The sequence below is a fragment of the Mus caroli genome, chromosome 9 (genome assembly GCF_900094665.2).
Source record: "Mus caroli chromosome 9, CAROLI_EIJ_v1.1, whole genome shotgun sequence".
Classification (NCBI taxonomy): Eukaryota; Metazoa; Chordata; class Mammalia; order Rodentia; family Muridae; genus Mus; species Mus caroli.
Genome location: NC_034578.1, coordinates 72,247,616 through 72,265,769, shown reverse-complemented (window position 1 = coordinate 72,265,769; position 18,154 = coordinate 72,247,616). Strand labels below are relative to the sequence as shown.

The following is an 18,154-nucleotide window of genomic DNA, read 5'->3' as shown; positions in this document are numbered from 1 at the left end:
GATGGAGGCAGGGGTGACATACTCTTCACAAAGCAAGCTTTGTCCTCTGGTACAAGGAAGGGTTAAGGTAAGAGGCACTGGCTGCCTGCCATTCTCTCTGCGTCCCTGGTCAGGGAACAGCCACCTGGAGCCGGCTAATTGCACAAGCAGCTGCTTTCTCAAGTCTTCCCTCCCTAGGCTCAGCTTCCTGAGGTACTTAGGACCCAGTGTGGCATTCAGTTACAGAGAGCTACTGAAGAGCAAGACGCTCTGCAAGATGCCTTGACTTCAGGACCTGTGATGTCACAATGTCATTAGCTCTTTGCTGTGTGTGGAGAGTAAGGGATACAGACTTAGCAAGTGGTGGTGCCTGACCTCAGAGCATGGATCTTTCCTTCTCTGCAACTTCTGAGATCTCAGGAAAGGTCTGATATCCAGGACCAGATGCCCGGAAGTAGTATGTGGCTTGTCTATGTGTATTTGTAAATTCCAGCATTGAACGTTTATAAGGAATTCCCCGCCCACCCCTGAATCCAATGGAGCCACAGAGAGTTGATCCAGCTTTGCATTTAACACTTGAGTCTAACAGCAGCACAAAGTCAGTGTTAGCTATGAACCCAGAGGGGTGGCTTCTTAAAGCTGATAACGAAATCTTTGGCTGCTGATGATCAAAAGACTGGGATGGCCTGTGGCTGTAACTCTGCAGCAGCACAGCCCACTGGAGCATTGGAGGAAGCCCAAGCCTACTTTTTCACCACTGCTGGTTCTGTCTCTGTGCCCTCCACACACCCTCCTAGCCCTTATATAATCTATACACCCTAGACTGGCTTTCTAGCTCTGCAGTCTCCTTCCACACCTCCTACCTCTCCCCGAAAGCTAGCTCCCTCTTCCCATCTGGATCCTGCCTCGGGATCAAACGACTTCCCTCCAAGTTCCTCCTCTGCCCAGGCTGTACTGCGTGAGACCCAGAAACTGCAGCAGCTGATGGCTGAGCACTTGGAACACAGCAGAGGCACATATCTGGAGACGAATCTGGAACCTTGTATAGATGGACAGACCGCTGGTGTGGAGCAGCAGGAAGGCACCCTCAGCCCTAGCTGGCCTTCCTGGATACGGGGCAGGCTCCTTCGCCTGCACTGTCCCTCAGGACCTTCCTTTGATGCCCTGGTGTCATGGCTGTATATGTCATTATCCACTACAGACCGCAGAGGCCCTCACCGTGCCATCCTCCAGCAGAAGTCTGAGGACTCGGTCACCCTCTCTGTAGTCCTTTGCGATTTCAGCCGACTTCCAAACTTCTTCAGGATCTGGGATCCAAACCCTGTTGTACTGACCACAGGATAAGAGAGGTTTAATCTAAACATTTGAAAACTCCAAACACAGATCATTAGATCCCCACAGGAGCAGGATTACATCCGGTCAACTGGATCAACCTGTACATTAAGAAGACTCTCGAGGTTAAGGGATAATTCCATAGGTAATGCGCTTGCCAGATTAAGCACAGGGACCTGTTCAATCCCCAAGTAAGCCAAGTAAGAAGCCAGACAAGATGTTTATAACCCCGGTGATCCCTAAGGTAGGCCAGCCAGCCACCCTAGCCAATCAGTGAGTTCTAGATTCCAGTGAGACCCTGTCTCAACAAATATGGTGACCTCTGGCCTCTATATGTGAACACACACACACACACACCTGCACGCACACCATCATCTCAGAATACTAGCACCTCCTTTTCTGCTGTGAGAAGGTAAATTTTAGTGCATCTACAATGCACCACCAGACTTACCAGCCCTGTCTCCTAGGCAGCCGAGCTTCAAAGCTTCATGACCAGATCATGAAAACTGCAAACTTGGGGTGGGAAGGAAATCTGATGGTTCCCTAATAGGAAGTGGGAAACTTTCTACGAGACTCAGGCAGAGGATTTTTGGCTTCCATTAATAGACTACTTATTTAGTTTCTGGCACCTCCTCTTTTTACCCATAAAATGGCACACACTTCACTTTACACGGGTGCTAGGAGGCTAAGAATAGGTACCGGGAAGCATTTGGGGCTGAATATGTGGCTTTGATGGTGCTGTCTAGCATGGTTGAAGCCTTGGGTTGTACCCTCAGGACTGAATGAATACACAAGACACAATGGTGCATACATACAATCATAACACTCAGGTGGGGGAAGTCAGGACTTTAGGGTCATTCATAGATATATATGGAGTTCAAGGCCACCCTGGGATACATGGGGCCCTATTTCTAAAACAAGACAAGCAAATTAAAGAAAACAAGCAAATTAAGGCACTCCGTAAAATACTAAAGAAGTACCATTACAGAGGCATTATCTCAGACTGTTCTTGTTTTGAAACAGGGTCTTAGCCTGTTTTCCAGGCTGGCCTGAAACTGGCAATCTCCTGCCCCAGCCTTCTGAGAGCTGGGATTACAGTTACAGCCATCACACTTGGCTACTGCTCAGTTATTACTGCTGTACATTGGCAGCAGCCAAGGATTTCCACCTTGGGGACGGCAGAAGCCCCTCGGCACCTGCTCAGCTCTCTTTGAAGCAGGCAGCTGGTGAGCTCCTGTCAGTGCTGTGAAGCAGGTCCTAGTGTGCTCCTAAACTGTGTCCCTCCAGAATCCCTGCATCATTGCAGTCCTGACCCCTGATGTGACTGTGTTTGAAGACTGGGGCCTCAGAGGTCACCGAGGGTAAATGAAGTCCTGTGACAGGATGGGATTATAGAAACATTGGCCTTATAAGAAGAGTCATGGCAGGGCTAGCAAGATGGCTCAGTGGATAAAGGTGTTTGCCACCAGGCCTGGCAGCTTGAGTTCCATCTCTGGGATCTAGGTGGTAAAAGGAGAGAATCAATTCTGAAGTCTTTTTCTGACTTGTGCCTGTGCACCATGGCACACACGCAGCCTCCGATAATTGAATGAATGTAATTTTTAAAAAAGGAGATAGGACAAAGTACTAGTGTAGGCTCCCAATCCTACAGGAGAGCCCACTGCGCTGGAAAACAGGTAGGCAAACAGGAGCACGAACTGGAGACCCTCACACAGAGACACTGTGCAGTACCACGAACAGCGATAAGAACCCCAACTAAGACAATCTCTATCCTTCCCTGTGGCAGATCGACTTTCTGAAGGTGATTGTAAGGATTTCAGAACCTAGGGGCTGGGCGACGCCACTCAGGAAAAGTGCTTGCCTTGCAAAGCAGTGCTGTGCTCTCTGCTGCTGTAATAAAACACGGGCCAAAAGCAAGCTGGGGAGGAAAAGCTTGATTGGCTCATACATCCTGACCATAGTCTATCGTTAAGAGAAGCCAAGGCAGGAACTCAAACAGGGCAGGAACCTGGAGGCAGAAACCAAAGCAGAAGCCATGAAGGGGTCCTGCTTACTGGCTTGCTGCCTATGGCTTGCTCAGCCTGCTTTCTTATAGAGCCCAGGGCCACCTTACGAGGTTAATCCTGTCCACAATGGGTTAGGCCCTCCCACATTGGTCATTAATCAAGAAGATGCCCACACAGACTTGCCTAGTGGCCATTCTAATGGAGATATTTCCCCAACTGATGTTCCTTCTTCCCATGTGAACCTGGGAAAAAATTCTAAAAATTCTAACCAAGACACCTTGTAATCCTGAAGATCTGCATATAGCTCCAAAAACCTACATAAAAAAGCTAGGCATTGTGGTTTATACTCTGTGGCGGTCTGAATGAGAATCGCCCTCGTAGACTCATATATTTGAATGCTTAGTTGCCAGTTAGCGGAACCGTTTGGGGAGGATTATGAGGTGTGGCCCTGTTGGAGTAGGTTTGACCTTGTTGAAGAAGATGTGTCACTGGGAGTGGGCTTTGAAGTTCTAAAAGCTCATTCCTAGTCCAGTGTCTTTCTCTCTGTCTGGTGCCTGTGGGTCAGGATGAAAAGCTCCCAGCTACTGTTCAAACACTATGCTTGTCTGCCTTCTGCTATGATGGCCATGAACTCACCTCTAAAACTGTAAGCTTGGCCCCAGTTGAATGCTTCCATTTATACAAGTTACCTTGGTTAGACCGTCTCATCATAGCTATAGAACAGTGACTAAGACATGTTCATAATCCTGAGCTTGGAGTGGAGGTGGGGCGGAGACAGGTAGATCCACACACACACTCACACACTCACACACTCACACACACACACACAATGCAGACTCCTGGGGCAGCAGCTAACTGTCAAGCCTTCAAGATGACATTCTGCTCGTCTGCATGTGTAGCCAGTCCTTGAGTCTGTATTTACACCACACACATTCTGGGTTTGGGGGACAAATAGAAACAGCCATGTCTTTTGCGAACCTCTATTTCTTCCTAACCCTGAGGGCAAAGTTTATGACTACAGAAAATACTCCCTTCAGTGAAGTGATCATATCTTCGACACAGTCAAGATTTTCAGTTACAAAGCAAGTTAGGGGCGGGGGAAGCTGGCTCAGTGGTTAAGAACATTTGTTGCTCTCATAGGTGACTAGGGTTTCATTTTCAGCACCCAAAGCAGGATGCTCACAACAGATTCCAAGGCATTTGATGCCCTCTTCTGGCCTATATTGGCACCTGTATATAGCTACTACTTGCATATATCACATACAGGTACACACATGTACACATAGGAAAATATGTAAACCTTAAACAAAACAAATTCTGAACAATCAAATTATGAGACGGTCTCTTTGCAGCAGTGTAAGTCAGGCTGGCCAGCGTTTGAGCTTCTGCGAAGTTTCCCTTCTCTATCTCCCATCTCCCTGTAGGGTGTGGTAACTTTACATGGCCTCTGCTTTTACACATGCTTTGGAGAACCGAATCCCACTGTGAGGCTCACATGACAAATGCTTTAACCACTGAGCCAACTCTCCAGCCCGAACTCTATATTTTGATAGAGTTTGTACCTGGCACCGGTCCTAAACTCTCTGGAAACCGGACAAAAGGTTGAGATTTATATATTTTACCAGCTGTGTATTGTATTTAATGGACTGAACAAATGTGAGAGCGGTTAGTAGACACCTACTCAAGTATATAGAGGGTGTGTTGGGGCCCCCTGTTACTCAGAGTGCTTTAGGAAACTCCATGAACTGCAGGCAGGATGGAAGGCTAGAGGACGGACAGACATGCCAAAGAACAACAGAGGAAATAGTCACACTGGAATTGGGATTGGAGATAGAGCCTTCTTATAGAGCTCCTCTACGGTCTTTAAGCTCATGAGCCTCAAGAGGTGGTTGGAGGAAACGTAGAACAGGAAAAGAAAGAAGTCTAGGACATCCATACTAGACAGGCTGGGCAAGGGTTGTTATCTATTAGCTAACATAAAACGTCTTGATTCACAGACAGTCATCAAACATTGATCATGACTAAGTCATCCAAGTAGATTTAATCCTTGGTAGACTGTAAGCAAAGGAGCTTGATTAGATGTAAAACTGGAATAGGGAAGCTTGGAGAGAAGGAGAGAGAGACTGAGAGAAAGGAAAGAGAGGTGGAGGGGAGAAGGCGGGAGAGACATGGGAGGGAGGGGGAGGGAAGGAAGAAGGGAGGGAGAGAGAGAATGAATATGAGAATGGAGGACTAACCTATTCCAACAGGCAATCAGGCAGTGACCCAGACCTGCATGGAGCCCTGCACACATAGACCCGCCTCTTAGATATACCCACACCCACCACATGCATCCTTGTCATCATGACACACATCTCCTACCTCAGGTCTGCTACTAGAAGTGTTTGCCTATCCCAGGTGGAGCCTGGGAAACCCCACAGAAGTAGGGGTGGGGGTGAGGATTGCAGGAACCAGAGGCATAGAGGGCACCACAGTCCCCTGGATGAACTAAGCAGGGCTCATAGGGGCTCACAAAGGCTGAAGTGACAATCATGGATGCTGTATGGGTCTGAGGGAGGTCCTCTGAATATATGTGATGGTTGTGTACCTTGGGTGTTCTTGTGGGATCCCTAACAGTGGGAGTGTGGGTGTCTCTGACTCTTGCCTGCTCTTAGAACCCTTTTTCTCCTCCTGGGTTGACACCTCCAGACTTGATATGAGGGTTTGTCACTGTGATTTGTTAAGCCATGCTCTGTGTATATCTGTGGAAGATCTGCGTTTTTTTTTTTTTTGTCTTTTTATTTTTTATTTTTTTTAAGGTTAATGGAGGAGGAGTGGATCTTGGGGAAAGAAGTGTGGGGGCAGGGCTGGGAGGAATGGAGAGAGGGTCAACTGCAGTTGGGATATAATATGTGAGAAAAGAATAGACGAAAATAAGATTTCCAAAAGAAAAAAAAGAGAGAGAGAAATGTTTGTTTATAGCCAAACAAACCTCAAATTATCAATACACAATATCCCAGGGTAATAAGAATTGGCCATTATAAAATTTCAGAGCTAAAAGTATCCTTGTAACGATCTACTGTGATCTGTCTGTCAAGTTTATAACGGAAGATAGTTTGTTTCAGACGCTGTGTGAATCAGGAGGTTGAGGTGTTCAGACAGACAGGAGCCCTGCTGGAGGGTGAGCTCCTTTAGGTCCAAACTTTCAGAGGAACCCGGGGCTCTGGGGGCTACTAAGCAATCCCTGAGCTGGCCAGTGCTTTTGTTTTACTGATGTTTCAATTCAAACCCAGACAGGCCAAGAACACACCAGAGAATCTTAAAGGACCAAAGACTCCAGGAGCGCGCCTGTGACTTCTGCCTTGAAGTGTGGGTGGCTCTGAGGATGACCCTGAGAAGCTACCTGCCTGACTGTCCAGTGTTCTCCTAGCGACCTCGGGATTCATTTCAGCTACAAGTTTCATTCAGTGGCCGGCGGTGTTAAAATGCACATGGCCACTCTCCTCTTCTTTGCTGCACCTCTGCATCCCAGGTAACCATGCCAACTGGTCCTACTGTCCCGGTCCATCCCCTGCCTGCGATCCAGAGTCCTGCACTGAAACCTAGCCTGCTGAGCAAACACTCCAGTTTACTCAGCTCCATGGACAGTGCCCTCCTTCCTCACATTCCTCTATCCATAAGGCAACACTTTAACCCACAGTGAGAGCTAACTGAAGCATTTAGACAAATATGCACAAGCTGTGTAAACAGAGTGACCAACTCTCACATGATTCCTGTATGCTTCTGGCCTGTGAGACAGAAGCCTACATCCTGGAATGGCCAGCCAAGCTTGCCACAGGGCCGAGAGCCAAAAGGCTGCCTCTAGGCCTTTGCTGGGCTTCCTCACTAAGAGGCCTAGAGAATGCAAGAAAGCTAGGACCAGAGAGCCTTGAGGGAGCAATAGGGGCTCAAGGTTATGCTGGATCCTCCCAGGACATAATCACCAGGGAGTTGTGGCCCACCTGTCTGAGGGGCTGCTGGCATTTACCATGAACATGGCCTGAAGGCAGACACGGAGCCTTCTCTTGGCTGTACTTCCTGGATTGGAATCTCCATGCTCAGGGCACGTGAGCCAAACAGGTGACATCATGCCTCTGTTTTCTTCCTCTTCACTCATTCCTTGTAGGCCCCTCCCTGAGATCTCTGTCCCTTCCACGTGATGAACTGTTTCTAGAGAGTTCTAGTTACTTTCCCAGCTGCCCCAGCGCCTGCCTCTTTGAGCCCACAGCCAAGATCTTTTAATGGATCTCAAGATTGCATTTCCAAATACCTTCAGACACCAGACCAAAAAGTCCTTGGCAATTCACAGTCCTAGTTCAAAGGGTGATGCTGCTTGGGTAAAGGTATCTGTGTGTGCCCAGCTGATGCGGGACGCTGAGGGGTGGATGAGGCCGACTGCCGATGGCATTTTGGATTCTTGGACCTGTCTTCATTTTTTACTTTTTGAACTACCCATATAGATCAAACAATGGTGACTCTAACTTTTTAACGAGTTCCTCACGGGTCTACAGCTATGCCATCCTGGTATTCCCAATCTCTCCGGTGAATTCTTCATGTTCAAGCAAGACAGGTACAAATTAAATGACTGTACCTTTCTGGGCAAAGCATAGGCCAGCTCTGCTAAAAACCAAATAGCCCAGGAGGTTGGAGCCTGCAGGCCCACAGGCCCCTGATGAGCAACTGAGACAAGGTGACATGCCCAGTGGAGGGGCTGATTGGAGAAGGGCCTGGGATAGCTTTTGCTCCTCCCACCTTTCTCAGCAGTGACCAAGCATGTCCAAGTTTGGGGCTCTTGTTCTATATAGGCCTTTCCCGTGCTACTGTGAAGTTCTGAGACAATGTTTGCATGTTTCCCTGACCTTCACCTTGTGGGTGGGGCCTGTAACCTTCACCTTGTGGATAGAGACTTGTGACTGGCTTTTCTCTCTCTTGCTGGACACTGGGGTTGTTTCTATAGTTACTATATGTAGCTAGAAAACAGATGGACTTTCCATGAGTCCTTTGTGTGGGAAACAGCTTAGATTCCTTGAAGATGTCAAAGATGGGGCCCAGGTCAAGGCATTGAGAGGCAGGTTGCATTACGGATCCGACTGTGTCAGGACCGTGTAACCTTAGACAACTTCCTTGATCTGAGTGCCGCCTAGAATGGGATGTGAAGGTTTAATGCATAGATTTTTTTTTTCTAGACTACTTCAGATCAAAAGAAGTTTCTGAGGATGATGTCTGGTGCATAGAAATATTCGTGCAAGATTAAAAATAACCATCCTGCCCACCGCTGTGGCTGTAAATAGAATTTCCCGTTCCTGCATGTGTGCACAGAGCAAGCATTTAAAGTGTTCTCACTATGCCCTGCTCTTTACAAGCTAGCAGTCCGCAGAGGAGTCTCCAAATTGACCATGTTAATAGTGTACCAGGTCTGGACGGAGGGCTGGCCAAGGACTTCTCAGGGTCTGCTCGGGTGGAATCTGAGTGGTGTGCTTGCTCCTGAATGATGCAGTGTGCTGAGCCAGCAGGCCAAGCTATGAAGAATAAGCAAGCTGCCTAGCAGGGTATGAGCCAGCTAGGAGAAGTGGCAGGGGCTAGATGAGGATGCAGAGTCAGGCCTGTTGGCATTTAGTCTAGGCTCTGCCCCACAGTTACCTTGCAACAGCCAGGTGTGCCTGACTCGCTATAAAAGAGGCTGCTTGCCCCCTCCCCCCCCACTGCTTCTACTCCCTCAGCTGCCCTCCCCATGCCCTGAATAAACTCCATTCTATACTATATCATCATGTATATTATAGGACCACCTTCATGGGGAAAGGACGCCACAGCATGGACCTGCGGAGGCACCCCCTTCCCCGACACCTGACTGCACCTCCACCAAACATATTCCCTCTCTCCTCATATTTTTATAAAACACAATAGGGCCCTTATGGCTGGGTTGGGATTTGAGAGGGACAAAACCCAGGTTTTAAGTGGGGATTGGTCAGACCAGTTTTTTTCGAAGGGATTTCAAGTAATCCTGCTCTGACAGGTGGGTTGCTCTGCACTTCCTGCACCCTGACCTCTCTCAGGAGTCCCCTCTCCCTCTGGGAACCTCTCTTCCTGGTACTTCCCGGCCCTTCAGGCTCCTCCTGGCTCACCTGGGATTGGCTGCTGCTCTCTGGGTATGCAGACACTCCTCTGTCCTGGCCTTGCCCCTCTTTCCTCTCACAGTGGGGTGCTCCTGCCACGGTTTCGGGACCACAGATGGGTCAAGGGCTCCCCTCTGAGGGCTGAGCTCATTCCCACGCTGTGCACGCCCCACCCATTTTCCCTGTGTCCCCTCACCACTTCAACACAACGCTGGTTAAAACTAAAGGAGCTTCATGACCTCTCTCAGGAACACTTCCTTCTCCTAATGGCTCTCCTGCCGCTCTTTCACACCCTGTTCTCAATCACACAGACGCCAGGTCATCCTTGGCGTGTCCCTTGTTCCGATATTCCCAGGCCAGTTTCTCCTTTGCTGTCTCCAGCCTCCCTCCGTGTCTAGGGTCTCTCCTGATCCCCGAATGCCTGGGATCCCGAGGAAGCAGCTCACCTAGCTGCTAAACTACCACCGGATCCCTCTGTTTCCACCCAAAACCTCCATCTTTGCCAAGTGACCCTCTGCTCCAGCTCTGTCTCCCTCTCACACTCTCTTAGGCCTCACGAGACAACTGCTTGCCATTTCTCAAGTCAAAGAACCAGAAAATACCTTGGCAGGCAAAACAATTCCAGAACAAAACACCTTTCTCTCTGCTCCCCCTCCCCCCCCTCCACCTCTGCACATCCTTCCCACCCCCAACAAAGTTTCTTCCTACAGAAAAATCTGGACACCATCATCCCCCCACCATTCCACAATATCCTAACTTATTTTTGAAAAAAAGTGTTGTTTCTTAGCCCTAGCTGCCTGGAACTCACTCTGTAGCCCAGGCTAACCTCAAACCCAAGGCAATTAATTCTCTTGCCTCAGCCTCCTGAGTGCTGAGATTATAGGCAAGTAACACAGATACAGGGAAGTATACCTGTGTATTTTTGCTTTAAGAAAAATTGTTACTCAAAACAGGTCGGTGATCAGCCACCTGTCCCCAAAGATACCCAACAAGGAAGGCAGGGTTCATTAAAGATTCCCCTCCCCCTTCCTGATAATCACATGAAGACTTAGAAACATTTAGGTCACCTGGTGGTTCACACTGTCTCTAGTAACATCTTCTAGATGAGGGGCTGAGCTTCGTGGTAGAATGCTTGCCCAGAAAGCACAAGGCCCTTGGTTCGGTCCCCAGCTTGAGACTGGGATAAAGTGCAGAATTGGTCAGCATCAGAGGGATTTCCTCTTTGTTTGATGTGTACTTGTAATTTATTCATTAAACAAAGTAGAAGAAAATCTTCCTCCAACCCCGACGGAAAGATAAGCGTGACAAGGATCTTTTACGATACAGAGATGGTGAAAGTGCCTTTTAAATATAAGGCAGAAAGATGGGAGAGGTGGGGTATGTCTGTAATACCATCGCTATTGTGACTGAGGCAAGATCTCCGAGAGTCTGAAGTCAGCCTGAGCTATGGACGGAGAGCCATTCCAACCAGGGACACAAAGCAAGAACCTCTCTTAAAAACTTGGTGGAGCATGGACCTTTAATCGCAGCACTCTGGAGGCAGAGGCAGACAAAACTCTGTGAGTTTGAAGCCAGCCTGATTTCCAGCCAGTAGTGATGTCCAGGCTACCTGGGGTGACACAGAGAGACACAGTCTCAACAAACAAAACCCCAAACTAAACAATACCTCCCTTCCCCACCACCCCCTCCATCACCCGCCAATTAAGCTAAGATGCACGCACCTCTGTGTGTGTGTGTGTGTGTGTGTGTGTGTGTGTGTGTGTGTGTAAATGTTCTAACAGAATCCATTCTAGTCCCATCTGTCAGAATTTGAAGGGTCTAAATTCCCCTACGAGAGTGTAGCAGGTTATGGCTCTTTTTAAAAGCGTCAATTATTTTCTCACTTTTTTTCCTGGGTGAGGATGAAGCTCTTCGCTTCTGGAAGTTTTCCAGAATGCGTGTGCTCCCGGTCAGGCCTGTCTGAGGTGCTTTCTGAAGTAATGCACCCTTACACTGGTTAAAACGAGCCCAACAGCACCCGGGGCCTGGGACACTGGGCTGCTGGTTCGTGTGCTCAGATCGGGCAACTCCAGGTGGATCCCCCGAGTGTCTTCCTTCGCCTGCACAGGGAAGCGCACCAGCATTCTAGAAAACACCGCCAATCTTGCCGGAGTCCTCCAGACTCCGAGGGCCTGGAAGGTTACAAAGTTTGTGGTGCCGGATCGAAGCTCCTGCCCACTTCGGGACTCAGATTCCATCAGTGGAGGAACGAAGGGTCTGGGTGATCTAGCTACCCGGCGTGGGGACAGCAGCCCTCCGTTGCTTGTGCCCAACCACAGGGGGCCGGAGCGGAGCTGGCAGCTGCTCCCGGCCTCCGCTCATCTACCCGTCTGGGCAGGTGCACAGGTGCGTCCCCGCGCCCCTACCTGCGCATAGAGCTCGGCCACCGCCATGGACCTCCTTTTGCTGCTGTTGCTGCAGGGGACCGTGCGCGCCCAGGCAGTCAGCGCCTGGCCATCTTGTGCAGAAGTTTTCCCGAGTGCCACGGCTCCCTTCCCCCGGAGGGCTCTGGCGCCCGGACTGGGGTTGGCGGCGGGGTGAGGGTTAGCAGCGGGATTGGTGCTCGCGGGCAGCCCGCGTTGCCATTGGCCGGGTCCAGGTAACAGGTCAAAGAAACCTCCAGGGGTCCCGCCCAAGTTCCCGCTCCCTTACAGCAGCCAGCAGCAGCAAAGAAAAACCAAAGAATCAGAGAGCTAACAGAACTTCTAAATTGAGGAAGGGGTCGGATAAAAGAAAAAAAGTCGTTGTCCTGCGAACATTTTATATGCCATGGAAAGTAAGATACGGATCAAAGAAAATGCACCCAGAGATTACGCTAGTAAAAACCTTGTTTGACCTTTATGGCGAGCTTGCTTCTACCTCTCTTAAAGGACACACAGGAGGGCTGAATAAGTACGGGCCTTTTGGACGGATGTGAATATTTAACATTCAAAAGGTGTTGATGTCACCAAAATTAATACATAGGTCCAGGACACTGGGTTAAAAATCCTGGCAGCATGTTTGCGAACTGACGTTATTTTTATATTTTATTTGGGTTAGAAGTACTTGAACAGCTAAGACTATTTTCACCACAAAGAGAAAAGGGATCCTATCCTGCTGGCCTTCCTTGGGAGCTGCCCATTTTCTTTCTTTTTTTTTTTTTTAAAGATGTATTTATTTTACTTATATGAGTAGACTATAGCTGTCTCTAGATATTCCAGAAGAGGGCCTCAGATCCCATTACAGATGGTTGTGAGCCACCATGGAGTTGCTGGGAATTGAACTCGGGACCCTTGGAAGAGAGGTCAACGCTCTTAACCACTCACTAAGCCTTCTCTCTAGCCCTGGTCCTTGTTATTTTAAAGCCAGAATCTCTCACTGGCATCTGGGGTTCACTGAGTTAGGCTGACCCAGGAGCCCCAGAACTCCTAGTGTTTCTGTCTCCTCTGGTTTTACAGCACCCACAACACCTGGCTTTTAAAATGTAGATTCTGGGGGTTGAAGGCCCACCCTCAGGCTTGCACTGCAAGTACTTTATAGGTTAAGCTACTGCCCCAGCCCTGCCCTGCCACATATTCATGGGAAAAACAAACTACAGTCATTAAAACAGTGGGCTAGTCATATGAGAATGGGTGCGAGGGTAATGGAGTCTAATGGAGTCTGTTCATAGAGCCCCACACTGTGAGACAGAAAAACCGCAAAAGTAGACCCATGACAAGTGCTGAATAAAAAACAAAATAAGGATTCATGTCAGAAATGATAAATGACCAGGCCAGGTGGGCAGTGAGGGAGGTTCTAGCCCCAGGGGACTGAAGCAGGAGAACCAAGCTTGATAACAGCCCAGCTGGTTTTGTTCTTATTTGATATGGTGCGTCACAATAAAAATTTTTTTGAATAGGCTGTTTTATTAATTTGTGAATGGATATATATTTCAGACTGGGGACTCATTAGGTTGTCACTCTGTCCTTAAACTCAAAATTCTCCTGCTTCATCCTTCTAAGCATCTGAGATTATAGGTACATACCACAGAGCCTGACAGGTTTTCTGTTTGTTTGTTTGTTTGTTTTTAAAATTTAAGCTTTCTTTGACTTCTGGGTAGGCCCACTTGACTGGGGTGTATGGTCCTCATTGTAGTTATTATTATTACTAAATTTATTGATTTGATGTGTGATGTCCTGTTAGGGGCTCTGGCTCCTTGGAAAAGGTGTGATAGCTTTGTCTGTGCTGTGTTCTGTTTGACCTTTGAGTGTTAGGAAATGTGTGCTTCTCTCACTCTCCCTCTCTCTCTTTAAAGTTAGAATGTTTTTTCTTATCTATCTATCATTTTACTTGTGTATGTGTGCTCTATCTGCATATACACCTGTGTTCCAGAAGAGGTCATCAGATGGTTGTGAGCCACCATACGGTTTCTGGGAATTGAACTCAAGACCTCTAAAAGAGCAGCAGACAGTGTGCTCTTAACCGCCTGAGCCATCTCTCCAGCCCCTTATCTCTCTCTTTTTAAAACGAGTCTGTGAAAGATTTGTGCTCTTTCTTCTTTAAGCACGCAGTGAGACTTGAAGTGAAGGCCCTAGAGCTGGACTGGTCTTTGTGGTAAGATTCTTACTCACGCCTCTGCTTTCTTGGAAATCCATTCAGATTCCCCGGGTCTTGTGGTTTTCACGGCCGCCTTGCTGGGAATGCATCCACTTCTCCTTTGCTGGAGCAAAGCTGTAGGTGGGGCTCAGACCACACTGGCGCGAGATTCTGGATGAGGCCTTGGCAGTGCAAAGTCTGTGTGCTCACCACCGCCACACTGCTCAGCTGTGAGGCCCTGGAGCCTATACTCCTTGAGTCCCTGCTCTCCAGGGTTCTCCCTCTAGTCCTGCTTGGCTGAGGAAGACACGCCCTCTTCCCTCTCTCATTCCTGATTTTGGTAATTTACAACTTTTCCCGGATTGTTTAGTCAGCTTGATTAAAAATTTGTCAGTTGTGTTTATATTTCTGTTTGTTTTCTCTGTAAACTTTTTTTTTTTTTTCCTTTTTAGGTTTTTGGAGACAGGGATTCTCTGTATAGCCCTGGCTGTCCTGGAACTCACTCTGTAGACCAGGCTGGCCTCGAACTCAGAAATCTGCCTGCCTCTCTGCTTTCCAAGTGCTGGGATTAAAGGTGTGCGCCCCCACCCCCACCCCACCCCCAGCCTCTGTAAACTTTTATCTCTTCCTTCCCATCCCCTCCATCCTATTTGCCTTGGGTTTGGTTTGATCTCCCTCTGGCAGGCTCCTAAGGTGAACGCATTAAGTTGCTGATTTGAGGCACATTTTCAGTTCTGATCAACTATTTAAAACTATAAATTTCGGACCAGTGAGGTGGCTCCGTGGGTAGAGGAACCAAGCCTAGCGACCGGAGTTTCATCCCTGAAACCCATGTGGTAGGAGAGATCCAACTGCAGCAAGTTGTCCTCTGACCTCCACATCTGTACACCCCTCCGTCATACATGATGATAAATGAAAGAAATAGTTTTATTTCTCAAGGAATTGTTTTAGTTATTCTGGTAGGGATTCAAATTTATACGTTCTGTGGAGGTTCTGTCATAAAACCAAACACAAAACGGAATAAAATCAGAAGACTCTTGAGAGCCAAGCGTGATAGTTCACACCTATAATCTCAGCCCCTGGGAGGCAGAGGTAGAATGATCACAGTTCTATCATGTTTGTCCTATTTATTGGCCTTTCCGCCCACGTTTGTCTCCCACTTGTGGCTCCAAGGGAGTGCTTTTTCTTAAAAACAGGGCTTTTCTATGCAGCTTTAGCTGTCCTGGAATTTACTATGTAGACCCGACTGGCCTTGAACTCACAGAAATCCACCTGCCTCTTCCTGTAGTGGGGCGTTTTAATAGGTATGTTAATTTTATACTATACAACAAATATCTAAGAGAGACAATTTGAAAGGAAGAAAAAATTATCTTGGTTCGAAGGTTTGTGCCCACAGTTGGCTGGCAGTGTTGCCCAGGGAAGACTGAACATCTCAAGAGAAGCAGGAGCCCAAGCTGGGTGGGTGGGTGGAGCAGGTAGCTTACCTCGGCACGAAGCAGAAAGCAAGGATACAACTGTGACCTTTCAGAAACAACCATCACCAGTCGGTTGCTCTATTTCTTTAGCTAGGCCCCACCCTCTAAGGTTTCTACCATTCCCCATACAAATACAACAGCTGGAGATGAAGCTTTTAACAGATGAGATGCTGGCCACTGAGAGGCAGGCTCCCTCAGGGACAGATTCCTGTGATAACACACCTGCAAAATGCCCTTTATTTTGTGATAAAACTTTGTGGTACAAGCTGATCATGCTTAGAGGCATTCCCTCAGGCGTGCCAAACCTTTGGGTATTGCAAGTATTGTCATGTCTCTTTCTGGAAGACTCATGCTGAAGAAATGTAATCGAGTTAGTTAGAAAAAAAATGTATAATGTGAGGATTTTATAACTTTGCGCTGGCCTGCATTTACAACTATCCTGCTGGGATGCAGGTTGCAGGTTGGACACGCCTGCTCCATGATCCTAAACGAGCATGCTCAGGAGTGTAGTCCTTAACTGATCATGCTCAGGGGTGGGTGGGTTCCTATATGAGGTACATACAGGCTCTGCAATAAAGTCCTGGTGCTTCCTTTGCTGGCTGGCAAGGGCCTTGCTTTGGAAGTGAACTGGGTTCCCCTTACCTGGGTCAGGTGGTGAATCTGTGTCCACCCTTTTCACAGTGCCACCCCACTGTGCAGAGCCATGGGAGACATATCACACACACTCAAACCCTGGCATGAGTCACATATTTATATTTCTTCACAATCTTGGGAATTTTTTTTTCCTGGATCTAAATTTTTTGACAGTTTTTTTTTTTTTTTTGGCAGTTCTGGGACTGTTCTTACTGTTAATCAGCTGGGCTTACTTCTCCGTGCCCACATTACTTCACTGATAGTGCTTTGTCTGTTTCAACCTTCCCTACATCCAAGCCCACCTGTGCCCGCCCGCCGTCAGCCGGAGCATTTTGTGTCTCTTTCTTGAGCACATTCAGCTGCTAAGCCCCACTGTCTTCAGCATTGACATAAACTGCATAAATAATATGCATAATTCAGCATAAACTGCTTTCCACACTGGGAAAATGTCCAGTCCATTTTGGGCTCCCCTGAAAGGATGATTCTTAAGGTCAAAGGCTGACATTTATCTGATCACACAGACTCCTCTTCGCTGACTCTTCTCCAGTTTGTTCACAGAACCACCCAGGGCCCACTCTTTAGTCTGTCTGCAGCCAACCTACCAGATCTCCCCTGATTCCCATCGACTTTAACCTCCACCATATTTTGTCTTAACTTCTCTTAAATCATCTGTAGGTGAGGTGAGGTTAGTTCCTTTAGGAAGAAACTTTTATGATCTGCTTTGTTTCCGGTGAAACCTCAGAGCCAAGGCTTTGGAGGTGGGGTGGGGATAACAGTCCACCTGTCACTGAGAGACGTCCTCGATCAGTGTTGGGTACACAGGGGTCAGTAAAAGGCAAGCCACATGAGCCAACTTTTCTCCATGTGAAACCACTGCCTTGCAAGCCTAGCGCAGGGCAATTGAAGACCCAAAGTTCTCCGCAGTACAGTACTTACAGGGCAGAGTAGGAGGGAATCTCTTCCTCTTGGCTGTGTTTATTGTGAGCAACACTTAGCTACAAGCTAGGTGGAAAACCAACTTCTGTCTGCTACCAGAAGGTGCACACTCTACCTGGGGCTGGGGCAGGGGAACTCTGGGTTGTTGGCCACAAAGGCTAGAGTCAAGCGTCTTGTGTTGAATTGTGAAATTAGTGTGTGGTGTGTAGATATTGCTTTAAATAACTCTGGTGGTATAAGTGAGATTTCCTCTATAGTCTTAGGCATTTGATTCCGTGGTCCCTGGTTGGTGGTACTGTTTGGGTAGGGTTAGGAGGCATGGCCTTAGAAGGGATATGCCATAAACCTTAAACATTTAAAGATTTGCAGCATTTTAAATTTATTCTTCCTGCTGCCTGCTTGCTGTTCAAGATGTGAGCTCTCCTCCTCTGCTCTAGCTGTCAAGCCTGCTGCCTCAACTCCACCATGGTGGTTCCTTCTGGAAACAGAAGCCCTAACAAACCCTTTCTCTTATAAGTTGCCTTGATGATGGTGTCTTATCATGTTGTAGGGTTTCTATTGATCCAATAAAGCACCATGATCAATGTGGAAGTTTATTTCACCTTGAAGATTAGAAGATTACAGTCCATCATCCAGAGAAGACAGAGAAGGAAGAAAGGAACCTGGAGGTAGGCCATTGCAGGAAGGCTGCCTACTGGCTCACTCAGTCTTCTGTCTTCTAGAATCCAGAACCACCAGCTCAGGGGTAGCATGGCCCACAGTGAGCTAGGTCCTCCCACATCAATTATCAAAAAAAAAAAAAAAAAGCACCATTGCCTTTCTCAGTTGATGCTCTCTTCCAAAATGACTCTAGCTTGTGTCAAATTGACATAAAAACCAGCACATACAGCAATAGAAAAGTAGCTAAAACAGTCAAATATACCACTCATCAAAATCAAAATATAACATTTCCTTCCTTCCTTCTTTCCTTCCTTCCTTCTTCCTTCCTTCCTTCCTTCCTTCCTTCCTTCCTTCCTTCCTTCCTTCCTTCCTTCTTCCTTCTTTCCTCTTCTTCTCCTCCTCCTCCTCC

General features: G+C 47.8%; 1 protein-coding gene and 1 long non-coding RNA gene across 7 annotated transcripts in view; one reads left to right on the top strand and one right to left on the bottom strand.

Moving 5' to 3' along the window:
- Positions 1–11,980, bottom strand: part of Myo5c (myosin VC) — a 74,486-nt gene extending 62,506 nt beyond the window's left edge. For all 5 annotated transcript variants that reach the window (XM_029481127.1, XM_029481126.1, XM_029481129.1 and 2 more), the window contains exons 1-2: positions 11,854–11,980; positions 1,198–1,308 (exon numbers count right to left, since the gene is read on the bottom strand). In XM_029481127.1, coding sequence (XP_029336987.1) covers positions 1,198–1,308; positions 11,854–11,880 — 138 coding nt within the window. In that variant the 5' untranslated portion in view covers positions 11,881–11,980. The remainder of the gene's footprint in view (positions 1–1,197; positions 1,309–11,853) is intronic.
- LOC115031898 lies at positions 328–17,676 on the top strand. Of its 2 annotated transcripts, none has more exons than XR_003837532.1 (3): positions 328–436; positions 6,590–6,828; positions 17,636–17,676. It is a non-coding gene; the product is annotated as an uncharacterized LOC115031898 (long non-coding RNA). The 2 variants fall into 2 exon arrangements; XR_003837531.1 differs by lacking the exon at positions 17,636–17,676 and adding an exon at positions 7,796–7,871.
- The last annotated feature ends 478 nt before the right edge of the window (positions 17,677–18,154 follow it).